This window comes from Strongylocentrotus purpuratus, unplaced genomic scaffold, assembly GCF_000002235.5.
Source record: "Strongylocentrotus purpuratus isolate Spur 01 unplaced genomic scaffold, Spur_5.0 spur5_scaffold_16, whole genome shotgun sequence".
Taxonomy (NCBI): domain Eukaryota; kingdom Metazoa; phylum Echinodermata; class Echinoidea; order Camarodonta; family Strongylocentrotidae; genus Strongylocentrotus; species Strongylocentrotus purpuratus.
The window spans coordinates 7991061-8005945 of record NW_022145601.1 but is presented as its reverse complement, the minus strand read 5'-3'; the positions used below and the strand labels follow the sequence as shown (position 1 = coordinate 8005945).

Here is a 14885-nt window from a genome sequence, read left to right as displayed (position 1 = left end):
TCATCATCATCGTCACCATACTTATCACTATTGTTATTGTTGATATTTGATTTGCAGGATACATCAAGTCATGGTGATAAGAGGCTGAGATGCTCTGCGGATTCCGCTTCAAAGATAAGGTTTGTTTATAGATTCCTTTAAATTACCAACATTCATAGACTGTTGTAATTTATGTTCCAGTGCTTTTGGTTTTCTTCATTTTTGATAAGCCTCAATGTAATTCTAACATGACATGGTAAACAGCTGCAAAATTGTAAAATTAAAATGAATAAAGTATGTGCTGCAATTAATTCCATATTGATGTAGGCAGTTCAATGTTCCGGTAAATCTAGGCTAATTGATAGTGTGGTATTTTATCTACACAGATCCAACTTATTGTGAGACATTGAGACACAGAAATGTCATTCAGGAGACCTCCCCCCCCCCTCCCCTGGCACAGTAATTAATCAAAGCAAAGATTACCCTGTCGAGCGTGAATGCAGCCCCTGCCTTTGCATGTTGTCTTGTCAGATTTTGATGAGAGATGTGTGTACATGGAATATGTATGTACATTTATGCATGAGAGCATCCTAAAGACAGTTGTGATTGGATTGTATGGTTGATTAGCCTGGCATTCTAGCCTTCCAGGGTGACATATGTTAGTCTTGTGTGTTCTGAGATCTCACTAACCGGTAGACATGAAGGTGTACAGTACATGAAGGTGCGTGTGTGTGTGTGTGTGTTGGTGAGAGAAAGAGAGAGGGGGGTTGGGTTAGAGAGAGATAGAGAGAGAGAGAGAGAGAGGGGGGGGGAGAGAAGAGAGAGAGGGGGGAGAGAAGAGAGAGAGAGAGAGAGAGAGAGAGAGGGGAGAGAAGAGAGAGAGAGAGGGAGAGGATGAGAAAGAATGAGAGAAAGAGAATGAGAGAGAGAATGAGAGATAAAGAGAAGAGAGAGAAGGAGAGATAAAGAGAGAGGAGAGAGAATGAGAGAAAGCAAAGTGAAGAATGGATAATGGAATAAGCAACGGAAGATAATGTTGAAGTAAATTAGAGCAGAATAAGTTGGGGAGAGAGGGGAAAAAAGAGTATGAGCAAGAGAGAGAAAGGGGAATGGGGGGTGGGGGAGATGTTATGAGTAGGAAAAATGTGAGACAGGCAAAATGATAGAAATATGGAGAGAGACAGTAGTAGAGAAAGAGACTAGACTAAGAGAGTAGGATAGAGAAATAGAGGGAAAGGAGATAGAGGGGGAGGGAAGGAAGGAGAAAGAAAGAGGGGAGATAAATGGTAAGGAGGGCAGAGACCGTGTTATGATATCAATGTAAGGAAGACATACATGACAGAACAAGATAAAAATAAAATTGAGAGTATGAATAGTGAATGTTGAATCAACGGTGGAAGTTATGAATTCACCAAATAGCAAAGTTTTGCAATTATCACATATTCATCACTGATTTTTACTCCCAAATTTATAATAAATTTATGTAATGATAATGTGTATCTCTATGTATGTGCAGAGGAAGTCTTTCAGAGATGAGTTTCTCCACCACCAGGGGCAGCCCACGTCGAGTCACCTCCATCCTGTGGGTATTCAAACTGTTAGACATACTGCACAACCATCCTGTGGAAAAACATGAGGTCCTTGTTTCACAGGTAAGTTTTTTTTTTTCCTATTATGAGTTCTGGTATGCCTGTCAGTCAAATTTTGAAGTCACTCTTCACGGGTGGATGTGGGAAGGGGAGAGGACTGACTTTCAACTTAATTTAATTTTTATCGATTCTTGAGCTGATCTTGAGTTCTGGTAATGATAGAAAACAAATGTTAACAGAATCCAACAAAACTTACACTGAATGTTCAAGTTTACAAATAAATGACATATGACAAATGATTTTTGTAGAAAAGGTATAGGGACTACTGAGTAATGAGCATAGAAAGATAAGAAAAAGTCCAGGTAAGTAAAGGCCCAACACAGCTTAACACAGGTCACTATGTGCAAATGAGAGTTGATGTTTTAATTGAAGATGATTTCCAGCAAGTTTTTGTGAGGTTGTTTTTATTTTACTGGTTCAAACAATCAATCTACTGCAGGATAAACAATCCAGAATGAAATCATAGCCATGTTCTCTCGACATACAGTGCCCATACCAGAGCTCAAGATTAGCTTTAAAGGCAACCAAATAATCTAGACGTGTCCAGTTGAGATATAACATTAGGGACTTTTAGATTTGCATGGACTGATACGTGTGACGTCCATTTAAGGCAGTGCATTAAAACGACGTCGATCGTAGCAATCCACGTTGTCGTTGTGCAAATCTAAAAGTCCCTATTATTTTTGTCTGTTGAGAGCCAGAAAGGCATTAATTCATATCTTTTGACACTTAATTAATGCCCTTCTTCCTGTCTACCAACTTTATTATTCCTAATAGCACTACCAAAGTTAATATCACTGTTCATATTAAACAGTTTTGAAAAATATGCTCCAGTTTATAAAGTACCTGATTTCATTTTTATTAATCAAAATGTAACATTGTTAACTCATTAGCAATTAGAGATTTTGTAAAAATGGCCTATTACTCAATGGAAGATCTTTCAATATTTCTCTCATTTTGACTTTTTTTTAAAGAATATGAAAAATGCGCTAGTTTTCTATATGCTGAATCCTACTAGACATGCTAAGGATTACGCACATATAACATTATAACGGTAGACCCTAGAAAGGATACTATAGCGTGTTGAAAACGGACGAAAACGGACGGGCGGTTTCGGGTGGTTTAGTTGCTATTGGGTTTATATACTTTCTTCATATTGCAACATATTTATGCAGTGGTACATTAAGGATTCTTTGACTGAAGACTGGGTTGGGGTCTTTTTGCTATCAAGTAATAAAAGGATGTACGTGTATCAAGTGCTCCTAACCCACCTCTATTATGTCAATATTTATTTTTATGACAAGAGGATGGGGAAACACTTGTATTTCTAAAATTCTATTCAAAATTTGAAGAAAAAAGATAAGGGGTGGGGGCGTGTGTTCTCAAACACTTTTATGTATTTTCCTCGGAAGGCCCCCCCCCCCTACCATCATCAACCCACTGTATTATTCAATATTTGGTTTGTGTCTGTATTTGTCAGGCCTACTGGTTTAGGAGATGGTTGAGTAAGGCCCCCCTCCCACCATCAACCCACTGTTTGATTCAGTATTTGGTTTGTGTTTGTATTTGTCAGGCCTACTGGTTTAGGAGATGGTTGAGTAAGGCCCCCCTCCCACCATCAACCCACTGTTTGATTCAGTATTTGGTTTGTGTTTGTATTTATCAGGCATACTGGTTTAGGAGATGGTTGAGTAAGGCCCCCCTCCCACCATCAACCCACTGTTTGATTCAGTATTTGGTTTGTGTTTGTATTTGTCAGGCATACTGGTTTAGGAGATGGTTGAGTAAGGCCCCCCTCCCATCATCAACCCACTGTATGATTCAGTATTTGGTTTGTGTTTGTATTTATCAGGCATACTGGTTTAGGAGATGGTTGAGTAAGGCCCCCCTCCCATCATCAACCTCTGTATGATTCAGTATTTGGTTTCTGTTTGTATTTGTCAGTCATACTGGTTTAGGAGATGGTTGAGTAAGGTGAGATTACTGAAGATGATCCGTCAAGAGGAGAAGACTAAGTGGAGAAGGTGAGTAAAGGCCACGTCAGGGGGGGGGGGGGGGGTGTTTCACAAAGATGCCAAGTTAAACTTAACTCTAAGTTGGACTATGAAATTATGGAGAGCCATTTGAAGCCTTAAAATAAAATATATTAAAAGGTGAAAAATTAAGTATTTTAGAATTTTTATAAAGTCCACATCAAGAACATGAAATCTCCTTGATAATAGAAAATATGAAGGATTTGTATCAACATTCTATGCCTTTTAAAATATCTTTCACAAAATATTTCCATACATGCTAACTGCTTTCCATCATTGTTAAGTCCAACTTAGAGATAAGTTCAATTTAGGATCTTTGTGAAACACCCCCTGACCTCACCAATAGCAGCCACTCTACCAGGAGATGGCAGGTTCCAATTCCGCTAGTTCCAAGACTTTTTTCCAAGTATAAGATGAAGCATAAGATCTTGATTTAGCGGATGCAAGGCGAAAATTTCTTTACGAGTATGTTGTTTTTGTGTTAAAAATGAATAGGAACAAAATTGTTGTAGGTCAGACCTCAATGATTTATGCTGATAAGTCAGGGCCCTGTTTCATAAAACTTGTTATCAATAACAAGTTACAAGCTACTGTTATAAGCTACTGAAATCATGGCATCTGATTGGCTGAGAGCAAACTTGATATCAATAACAAGTTACAAGCTACTGTTATAAGCTACTGAAATCATGGCATCTGATTGGCTGATAGCAAATTTGTCATGGAAATTTAACAGTTGTTACAGATAACAAATTTTATGAAACGTGCCCCAGGTCAGACCTTGCCGATAGCAGCTTCTCTACCTGATATAGCTGCCCATCAAGCAGGAGATGGCAGGTTCAAATCACAATGGTTCCAAGTCTTTTTTTCTGACTTTTTCTTGATCACAAGATTGAGCACACAATCTAAATATTAACTGGGTGCAAGCCAAAATTTTGATACAAATCGAAGTGACTCCCAGGAAGCCTAGCAATCAAAGCTAGCCTATTGTCCTAATGACGGACTGACGAATATTAATAAGTCAGAATTGGGAGGACTGAGGTATTGGCACCTGTCTGGAATGCTCTCCAGAGGAATGGAGAGCACGCTTTGAATCAGGCCTTCTCAACTGGTGGCGCACGCGCCACTTGTGGCGCTTGCGGCCAGTCGGAGTGGCGCGCGGCTGTTCCAAAGAGTCAATAAAAAATTAAAATTAAAAATTAAAGAAAGAAAAAAATTAAAAAATTATATTTAAAAATTTAAAAAATCAGTAAAATCAAAAAGTCGCAGTCGAAGTTGAGCCCAAAATGTAAGCAAGCCATTTTGTTTGTTTGATTTTCACTTGATTTTGACATTTTCCATGTTTATTGCACCAAAATAACTACATATAAATTAACTTCCAGAGTAAATTTTAGCCAGGAATTGAACTAATTAAATTATTTCACATCAATATGAAATTATGATTGATGTTTTCTGGAACAAAAAAGTGTTAAAAATGCCACATCTAGGCCTTAAAAAAGCCCTAAAATCCACTAGCTTCCGGGGGCTCTTTGCCCCTGGACCCCACCAGGTATCGGCTCGGTCGCTCCGCTCCCTCGCAACACAGTCACCAAACATACAGGTTGGCACTTCAACCTCAATAAATATTTGTTTTGGCACTTCTAATAAACTAGTTGAGAAGGCCTGCTCTAGATGTTGGAATAGCAATTGACTCCAGTTCAGTGACAGGCCTATTCAAATGGTTTCACTAGCGCTTGAAAACATAGTATGGAGGACTATACAAATGTGACTACCGGTATTGATATTATTCAATTCAGTCAATTCAATTATTTCAATTCAATTATTATTTATAAATGTTCCGACCTGCAGAGCTGTCATCTACCACAATATCTCCGTCCAGCAGAAGTGCCTAAGGCAGTGGATGGCTGCAGTGCAGTCAAGGAGCAAGTCAGCTAGACTCCTTTACCAGCACCGTCTTCTACACAAAGGACTCGGTGCATTCAGGTTTGCTGTAATGAGCAGTAAAGTCCAGGCGTTACAGCTGGAGACAAGGCTAAAGATCACGACCCTTGCCAAGTATTTCAACAAGGTAAGAATTCAAATGAGATTTTAGGTTAGAACTACGACACATTGCTCTGACAATAATTGCTTCCGGTACTCAATGAGTTCTGTATACTATGAACGTGTTGAATACTTAATTTTCTTATTCCCATTGGTTTGATGCAGGAATCAGCTGGTTTTGTAGGCAATTGGTTTAACTAATTTCCTTACTTCAAGGGAGGGAGAGAGGAGAAGGAAAAAGAGAGAGAGAGAAAAGGGAAAATAAAGAGAGAGAGAGAGAGAGAGGTGGGAGATAGAAAGAGAGAGCAGAGAGTGAGAGAGGGGTAGAAATAGAGGAGAGAAAGAGAGAGATAGAAAGAGAGAGCAGAGAGTGAGAGAGGGAGAGAGGAATAGAAATAGAGGAGAGAGAGAGAGAGAGAGAGAGAAAGAGAAGAGAATGAGATTGAGAGAGACAGATATAGGAGGCAGATGGAGGGAAGATAGTACAAATAAATCCTTTGTTTATTAAAAGCATCAAATCATAACATTCACTATCATTTCGTTTTACCTAGTGGAGTACCCTTACACAGCTGCGCAAAGAGAAGGAAGCCATCTTGGAGCAAATAGCCTATCAGCACGTCACTGTCAGAGCATTCAGTGCCTGGAAAGAAGGCTACCATGCACAGCAGAGAATGGGCATCGCAGATCTCCATTACAAGTGAGTTTTCTTTAAACTTCCTCTCTCCACTTATTAAAAAAAAAATGGACATTCAATTTTGTTAAAGGTAGTGTAGTCTGACAAGACTAGGTGTCTTTCCCGAAGCCTGACTCAGGGCCAATTGGGTATAATACGACTACAGACGACGCGACCACAGCAATCACGTGCGTGCAACATATGCGAAACCGAAGCATGAGGAGAACTTCAGTCTGTTTCGCGAACGCTGACCATGTAGAGATTAAGTCCCAAAAGGAGACATAGATGGCGTTAACCAGTATTTGCCAAGCTACACTCCCTTTAACAGTTTTATGTGAGCTCTTTTCCCTACATCTCCTCAATAATTTTTAGAAAATGTATGTTTAAGTTCTTTGAGTGAAAATTAATTCTGAATTAATTCACTACCCATAAATATCTTCTTTTTCAAACTACTTACATGTACCTGCATAAAAGTATAATAAAATACATGAATACATACATGTAATACTATGTCAGTTGATCCTTAAATTTATTAGAAAAATTACAAATAATTAGTCAATAACGACATCATAACGCAAAATAAATACAAATATTTTGTAAATGTGAAAAAAGAAAAAAGTCTATGTAACATGACCCATGTAGTTTTGTACTGAACTCTCTACATCTACCAAACTGCCATATTTCCAACTATTATTCGGAGTATGAACACCGGTGTTCTTTAATCATATCAAGTTTTCTTGAACGATTTATTAATTTCATCTTTCTTTCAATATTGCTTGATTCAGAGTGGGTCTCTTGTCAAGGTGCATAGAAAGCTGGAAGACGTATCTTGCTCATCGGAGGAGGAAGTTTTACCAGACGGAGGTAGCGAGGGTCTACCATGAGGACAGTCTGGTCAAGAGAGCCTGGGTAACCATGGCAACCATCTGTGGTGAGAGACAAAAGGCCAGGAGACAATATAGGTTAGTCGATGTACCCTCCCAAAGATGTTCATTCTGTCAAACTCTTTATACCGGTATGCCTCACAAATACAGTAATCTCCCTGTGCCGCGTTGAGTTAGCTATGAGATGAATATACCAAAAGGCTTCAAGATCATTTAACTATTTCCTGTGCGAGATTAATCTATACCGGTGTTAAAAGCTTTGTCATGGAGCCATTTCAAGTCCGTAAATTTATAATTCTGCAAACTCATTGTGTTGCACAAAGCAATCCTTTCATCAATGGATGCCTACCGGTATATTTCTGTGTGGCAAACAAGCTACAGTGCAGACAGGCAAAGAAAGCAACCAATGTGTTTATAGCAGAAAAGGAAATTGGAATAAAACGTGTTGCATGTGGTCTCATAATGCTGCGTTTCATTATACAATCAAACCTGTCTATAGCGACCACCCAAGGGAAACACAAAAAGTGGCCTTAATAAAGTGGTCTTTGTAGACAGGTTCCTTTAGTATATGATTCCAGGGCCCTCAGGGAAAACAGTATGAATACTGATGAGGCTACCCTGGGTAAACAAGACACATTATTATTATTATTATTATTATTATAAACCATTTTCAAGGGAAACAACAAATGTGGCCTTTGTAGACAGGTGGTCTTTGTGGTCACTAAAGCAGATTTGACTGTATCATGTTTTCAGGCGGTCCATGCTGCGCAGGTCCTGGAGGGCATGTAGGAGTGGCATACAGATCATCAAGATGGAGAATCTTCATGACAATGCCAAGGCTGTGGTCTTCAGGGAGCGAGCAATCCTCCAGAGGTTCTTTGCCGACTGGAAGGAGAGAGCCAATGTCTCCATGGTGACACACAGGAGGGAGAAATCACAACTCAGGTATGATAACACTCATACCATCTTCATATTAAAGGGATTGTCTAACAATGTTAAATCTGAGATGCACAGCCCTACATGATATCAGTGTCTTTGATATGGTGTTATATTGAAGCCCTAAAAAAATTGCGCTTCAAAATGATCAAGAAGTGCATCAAAAAAGTAAAAACTTTTGAGTGACCGGTTTTACCATACTCCTTTTTCCCCAATAGTCTGCAAATATTTTATTTTGATTGTCAATCATAAATATCTTGATAATCAGACAGGTGATTGGCTTTTAAAAGTCATGGGGTACCTGACTGACCTAAAGGTTTATAATTATCATTGCAGCATGAGCTAAATCAAGGATTTTTTTAAAGGATCTAAAACAAAGTTACAATATCCCTATAAAGACAATTGTCGATTTTAACGAGCAAAATAATGCAAAGATATTAACTGCTTTGAGGGGCACTGTTAAAACTCTATTGCCCAAGTTGATCTCGAAATGCAGTCTCAATGATCACAGAGAAACTACAGTTTTAACCGTGACCCAAAAAATGAACAGTCAATATTTTTGTGTGTGTCATAGAAGTTTAATATGTTTACTAACTGAGACCATCCTGATCATTGTTCAGCAAATAGTGATGCAATTTTACTTTAGGAAAAATAGTAGTAATGATTGACTTTGTAAGCTAAAATAAGTCCAAAGAAGTCCTAAAGTCATTAAAAAAAACCTGGATTTTGTGTTTACTTTCTCCCTAGTCAAGCCTTTGAACTTTGGAAACTGAAGCATCACAGGAGGCAGGTGCTCTATATGATCCTGGACTCCAAGGCTCGCAAGACTCGGAGGAAGAGGGCATTCTTAGCATGGAGGGAGCACACGCAGCGGTGCGCAGAGGCGCGACGGAAAGGGGTTAGGTTGATTGAAAGGGTGCACATGGGGGTCGTGATGTCCGCGTGGCAGTCTTGGACAAGCATTCGAATATGTCATAGGTATGTTCACATGATATGTTTTATTCCTAGCATGAAACAGAGAATCTTTAGCCTTATGCACTAATAACGCAGCACGCTTCTCATCTGCCCTTTAAACAAAAATGGCATATTAAGCATAGTGTGCTCTGCATTTCTGTATCTCACAACGCAGAGAAAAGTATGAACACTCAGGGGGTCCTGTTGTGCACAGCTGCTTCCATAGCGTAATGAGAGAGGTAGTTGCGGCACACGCATCTACATGTACATGTGCGTGTATGTGAGATGGGTCATAGGTTAAATCATGGAGCTCCAAATAGTTCTGTTCGATGAATTTGACTGTTGCTTAAAGTAAGCCCCCCCCCCCCCCCAAAAAAAAAAAAAAATTAATTGCCCTTTGCGACTGACCCAAAATTTTGGAAGTCTACGGTCGGCTTTTAAAAAAAGTGCAATACAACATCTTCTTTTTTTTTAGGCCTAATGTTAAACCACTTTGATTGTTACAACAGGCAAACTGTGCAAAGACACCTGGCCGTCCGCGATGCCAGGACAGTGGTCAGTGCCTTCCGTGGGTGGAAACTCTGTTGGCTGAGGGAGAGGGCGCTACATCAAGGTCTGGAGAGATGGTCGGAGCGATGCCTGAAGAGGGCAGCACAGCGATGGAAACACCACGTCGTCAAACGCAGGCAATGGGACCAGGCTGAGGAGCTAGTTAAACAGTCGGAGAATGCTTGTCTGAGAAGTAAGTCTTGATCTTTGAAGAGGATATATGTGGGAGTGTCGTGGCTGAGTGGTTTAAGGCGCTTGACTTGAGATGCGAAGGTCGAGGGTTCAAATCCTGACACGGCACTAATATCCTTTGGCAAGATATTAACCTGCACTTGCTACTCTCCACCCAGGTGTTAAATGGGTACCAGATGCGACCGTCATTGTTGGTCAAACATTTTTGAGCGTCAAGTAACACCTGTCTGGAATACTCCCCAGGGAGTCGAGCTTGAGCACACAATGTGTGCGGGCAAGCATTGAATCCAATGACCGGGGTAATAGTATATCTGTAAAGTGCTTAGAGACATCATAAATGTATTAAGCGCTATATAAAGGCAGAATATTATTATTATTATTATTATTATGCTGGCAAAAGAGGGAATGGGAGCAGATTCCATATTGTTTGATTGACAGAACTAACAATTTCATTATAGCGAAAGTGGTGCAGTGTGACCACTTTTATTGTTATCATTATCAGTACATTTTATATTCATATGCTTCAGTCGTATAGTTATTGGTGAGGTTTGGCCCCCTGGCTGCTTACATGTACTTTAAACTGTCATAGCACCATATTTGTATTATGTATCCATTGAGGGTAGTCATGCTATCAAGCTTTGCTTACTTTGTCAACCCTTCTGTTTGATGTTTTTGATTAGTTACAGCTAGCCTTAATTTATTCTACATATATTCTTTTGTCATATGTAAATTTGCAATGTTTTGTTTGTTATATATTTGTAAAAGTACAAAAGAAAAAGAAAATCAAACAGAAATAAATAAATCAAGTCAAATCTCAAGCAAAAATCTGACATCAATCAAAGGATTTATTACAATTATTCCTTTTAGGGTCATTCTCAAAGTGGGTCAAAGCCAAAGCTCAATCTGACCATGAGAGACAGAGGGCAGCAGACATGCACTCTCTCTTACTCCACAGTCAGCTACACCGAACTTTCCTTGCTTGGAGGCTGGAGATGATGATGACGAGAGCCGTCGGACCGTTGACTGAAAGGAGAGAGAAACGGTGTCTGGCCAAGTAAGTCCTTACATTCGGGCTAGGGGGTGTTTCACAAAGATCCTGAGTTGAACTTCTGTCTAAGTTGGACTTAAACAATTATGGAAAGTCGTTAACATCTATGAAAATATTTTGTACAAGTTATTTAAGAGACATAAAATGTTGATTCAAATCATTCATACTACTTTTTATCATGGAGCTTTCATGTTCCTGATGTGAAATTAATAAAAAGCTTTTGAATATATTTTTTTTAACATTACAAATGGCTCTCCATAATTTTTAAGTCCAACTTAGAGTTAAGTTCGAATTAGGATCTTTGTGAAACACCCCCCTGGTTCATAAATAATAATTTTATACCACAGTATGATATAACACTTGTAGTTATAACAAAAAGTTATTAAAAAACATTCTCCACTTTATCTCTAGCAACTATTAGGCGTAAAAAACAGAAGATGTTGTATTGCCCTTTGCGACCCAAAAGTCTTAAAATCTACGGTCGGATTTTGAATAATTTTGTTTTTTAATCTGTTAATGAAAAAATAAGTATTTTGTTTGTTTAAATGGGATATAAATGCATAAAATCATAAAATTATTCCCAATTCTCATTCGCCTTCTGCCCTAGTTTTCAAAATCCATGCAGGGGCGGTGATTTCTTTTCATGACAGGGGGGGGCAAAATGTGAAATTTTCTACAATATTTACTTGTACATTTTGGAGAATATTATTTGAGGGAGCGTAACAAAATTGAGGGGGGAAGATGTGTCCTGGTAAATCGTTCAAGTAATCTACTTTTAATGTAAATATCACTCATGATTCACATATTACATGTGCAGTTCATGAAACATGCACGTTAAGATTTGTTTTCTTAAGGGTTGCCCAGATATGGCGTGGTAAACTTCCACAAAAAAAAGAAGAAGTTTTTTACATGTAAATGAATGGCAACTGCATGCAACAAAGGACTTGTGCGTATTCACTGATCTCTGTTTTATAAGATAGAGGAATGTGGAGGGTATTACAATTAACATCATCTTCTTTTTAAAATGCAGCGGTTTTGCCTGGTTTTTGTATTTCAGAGCATTTGACAGCTGGAGAGATATTATCACAAGGAAGAAAATGGGACAGAACTTTGCTGAAAGGTGCAAGAACAGTATCACTGCAATAACCTTTAGATATTGGAGGTACTGTATAAATTATGGCCTACGATGTATGGTTCTCTATTGATGTGCCCAATGTAATAGTATATTAATTTGTATTTTGTATTTTAATTATGCATTCTTTGTAGCCATTCGAGTCTTGCGCATCTTTTAAAACAATTTTTATGACCTTTCGTCTTTGCATGTCAGCCCGAAAATCGCTCATTTTTGTGATTTGTGCACAAAACATATGGAAATATTACATATTGCCCCCCCCCCCCCTGGTACTAGAAAGATCCCAACTACCCCGGCCTCATTAGGGTTAAGATTACTTTTTGTTGTTGATGAAGGTTGGCATCTATGCCTCCCTCCCTGTGATGCTTATTCTCATTATGATCTCCCTCTCCTGTTAGAAACCAGACCGAGTGTCGTCTCCACGCCAAGCAGGAGCAGGACTCCCAGGAGGCCAGCCTCATCTTGGGATGCTTCCAGGCCTGGCAGAAGCTCCACCAGAGAGAGACAACCAGGAGAACGTTCGCCAAGCAACGGGAGACGGGATGCCTGAGGGAGGCGTTCACATCGTGGAAAGCACAGGCGGCAGAGGCGGAGCTGGAGAAAGAGATCCAGATGGGAAAGGAGGTATGAATCTTTGAATTCCTTTTAGGGTCATTTGCATATTTGAGATATGGCAAAGTTGACTTTGTCGCACGAAAAGTACCCCTTTACGGGACATTTTGGTAACACGCATGGTATCCCTCCGTTCTCGGAGGGGGGGGGGGGGGACTATACTATGTACAGTCAAACCTGTCTGCAGCGACCGCCCAAGGGAAACACAAAAAGTGGTCTTTGTAGACAGGTTCCTTTAGTACATGTTTCAATGAGAAACCATTTTCTAGGGAAACAAAAAATGTGCTTGTTGTATACAGGGGTCTTTGTAGACAGGTGGTCACTAAAGCAGGTTTGAGTGTATTTACTTCTTCTCAATGGGAAAAGTTCCTGCACATGCTTTTAATGATGGGATGAATTGTCCAGTTCATAGATTCTATGCAAGGTTATGATCATTATGATTTCACTTTACAGGAAATTAAAAGAAGAAACTATTTTGTGTCATGGATTTTGGTAATTCAGGTCATTTCACAATTAAATATAGTTTGTAGGAAATTTGCAATGTTAATGTCATTATTTGTTAGGCTAATACACTGATATAAAGGTGGCATGAGCTTATATGGGAATTACAATGGTGTATTTTCTTCATATTGACATTGTGTATGCATGCTACTTTAGCGAAAAAGGGTTATTTTCAGGGACGCTTTCAAGAACCAATCAATGTGAAAGAAAAAGGGTGTGGTATTTTAAAAGGGCAAGAAATTTCATGAAAAACACATGAATGTATGTGTACATGTACATCCACCTGTTTTAGGGAAAATAAGATACTTTCTTAAGTAAGAGTGTGTACTTGTCATTTTCGACTTGCATAATGATCATGCGTTGCCCCTTTAAATATGAGATAGCACTGGGGGTATTTCACAAAGACTAAGAATGACTTTAAGTTGGACTTATCTGTGGCAGGCCGTTCATGTCACTGTTTGCTCTCACCATTATGATCTTTAGAAAAAATTTCACTTCAATAATGAATTATCAAAAAATATAAACTCTGTAGATTTGTGACCATGATTTTTACATCCCTTAAGAGACCAATGCCAGTAAATGTTGAGAGCAAACAGTGGCATGAACGGCCTGCCATAGTTAAGTCCAACTTAAAGCTGATCTTAGTCTTTGTGAAACACCCCCCTGGGGTATTGTACATTGCATCTATTGGTTCTTTAGTAATAATAATAATAATAATAATATGTCTTGTTTACCCAGAGTAGCCTCATCAGTATTCATACTGTTCTTTCTGATTCAGATTCAAGTAACTGCAATGGTTTTACTTTCTGTTTTTCTTCATTTGATTGCCAAAACACAGCAGAGAAGATTTCTCCTTCAGAAGTTGTTTTTCAAGGCTTGGAGGAGAGCGAGCGGTGAAGAGGCAGAGCGGGGGAACGAGAGATGCTCCGTGATCCAAGACGGGCATGCTGCATCTACTCTCCTAGAGACGTGGAAGAGATGGAGGAGATCGTTGGAGGTTGAGCTGAAAGCAAGGTGAGGAAAAAGCTAGCTCAAATCGGCAACACAGTATTTTACTGTAAATGTTCCATTTATCCTTCGATTCAACATGTATCAGGAATTAAATTTTTTGAATGTATTGTATTGTATTTTTCATGCCTCCGCTACAAAGTAGCTGGAGTTGTACGTCTGTCTGTACGTCACGTTCTCGTGATCGCGTTATCTCAGGAACTGATTAGATTTGGGGTCACAAGGTCAAAGGTCACAGGGCTCATTATGTGTGCAAAATAGCTCTGATCGCGTTATCTCAAGAACCGATTGATGGATTGACTACTATCAAACTCAGGACATGTATGTATCTTGCAGAGCCAATGATATGATTAGATTTTAGGGTCATGAGGTCAAAGATCAAAGGGTCATACATGTACATGTATATGAAAAATAGCTTGTAATCACAATATTCTGAGAACCTGTTAATGGATTACAATCAAAGTTGTATTGTTTAAAAGGCTTTTTTTTGCTTTGTAAAATCGCTCTATGATGGAGGCATCATTTTCGACTGCGCGCAGTTGAAGATCCATCTAGTTATTATATTTATTGATTACCACAGTGTTAAAAATTATATACAGTTATTGCATAACATCAAGAACCAATAAATAGTAAAAGCTAATTTAGGTTTCACAATGGAAATGCCAATTTATAAGGGTGAATTGGAATTTGCAATCGCT

At 38.9% G+C, this 14885-nt stretch overlaps 1 protein-coding gene across 1 annotated transcript in view; it reads left to right on the top strand.

Moving 5' to 3' along the window:
* LOC591090 overlaps positions 1-14885 on the top strand; it is a 38717-nt gene that overhangs the window by 4837 nt on the left and 18995 nt on the right. The window contains exons 3-15 of the mRNA XM_030986688.1: positions 58-119; positions 1496-1631; positions 3573-3652; positions 5507-5726; positions 6250-6395; positions 7157-7333; positions 8009-8200; positions 8939-9169; positions 9655-9887; positions 10754-10940; positions 11992-12096; positions 12465-12690; positions 14018-14193. Of these exons, the coding sequence (XP_030842548.1) occupies positions 58-119; positions 1496-1631; positions 3573-3652; positions 5507-5726; positions 6250-6395; positions 7157-7333; positions 8009-8200; positions 8939-9169; positions 9655-9887; positions 10754-10940; positions 11992-12096; positions 12465-12690; positions 14018-14193 (2171 nt within the window). The remainder of the gene's footprint in view (positions 1-57; positions 120-1495; positions 1632-3572; positions 3653-5506; positions 5727-6249; positions 6396-7156; positions 7334-8008; positions 8201-8938; positions 9170-9654; positions 9888-10753; positions 10941-11991; positions 12097-12464; positions 12691-14017; positions 14194-14885) is intronic.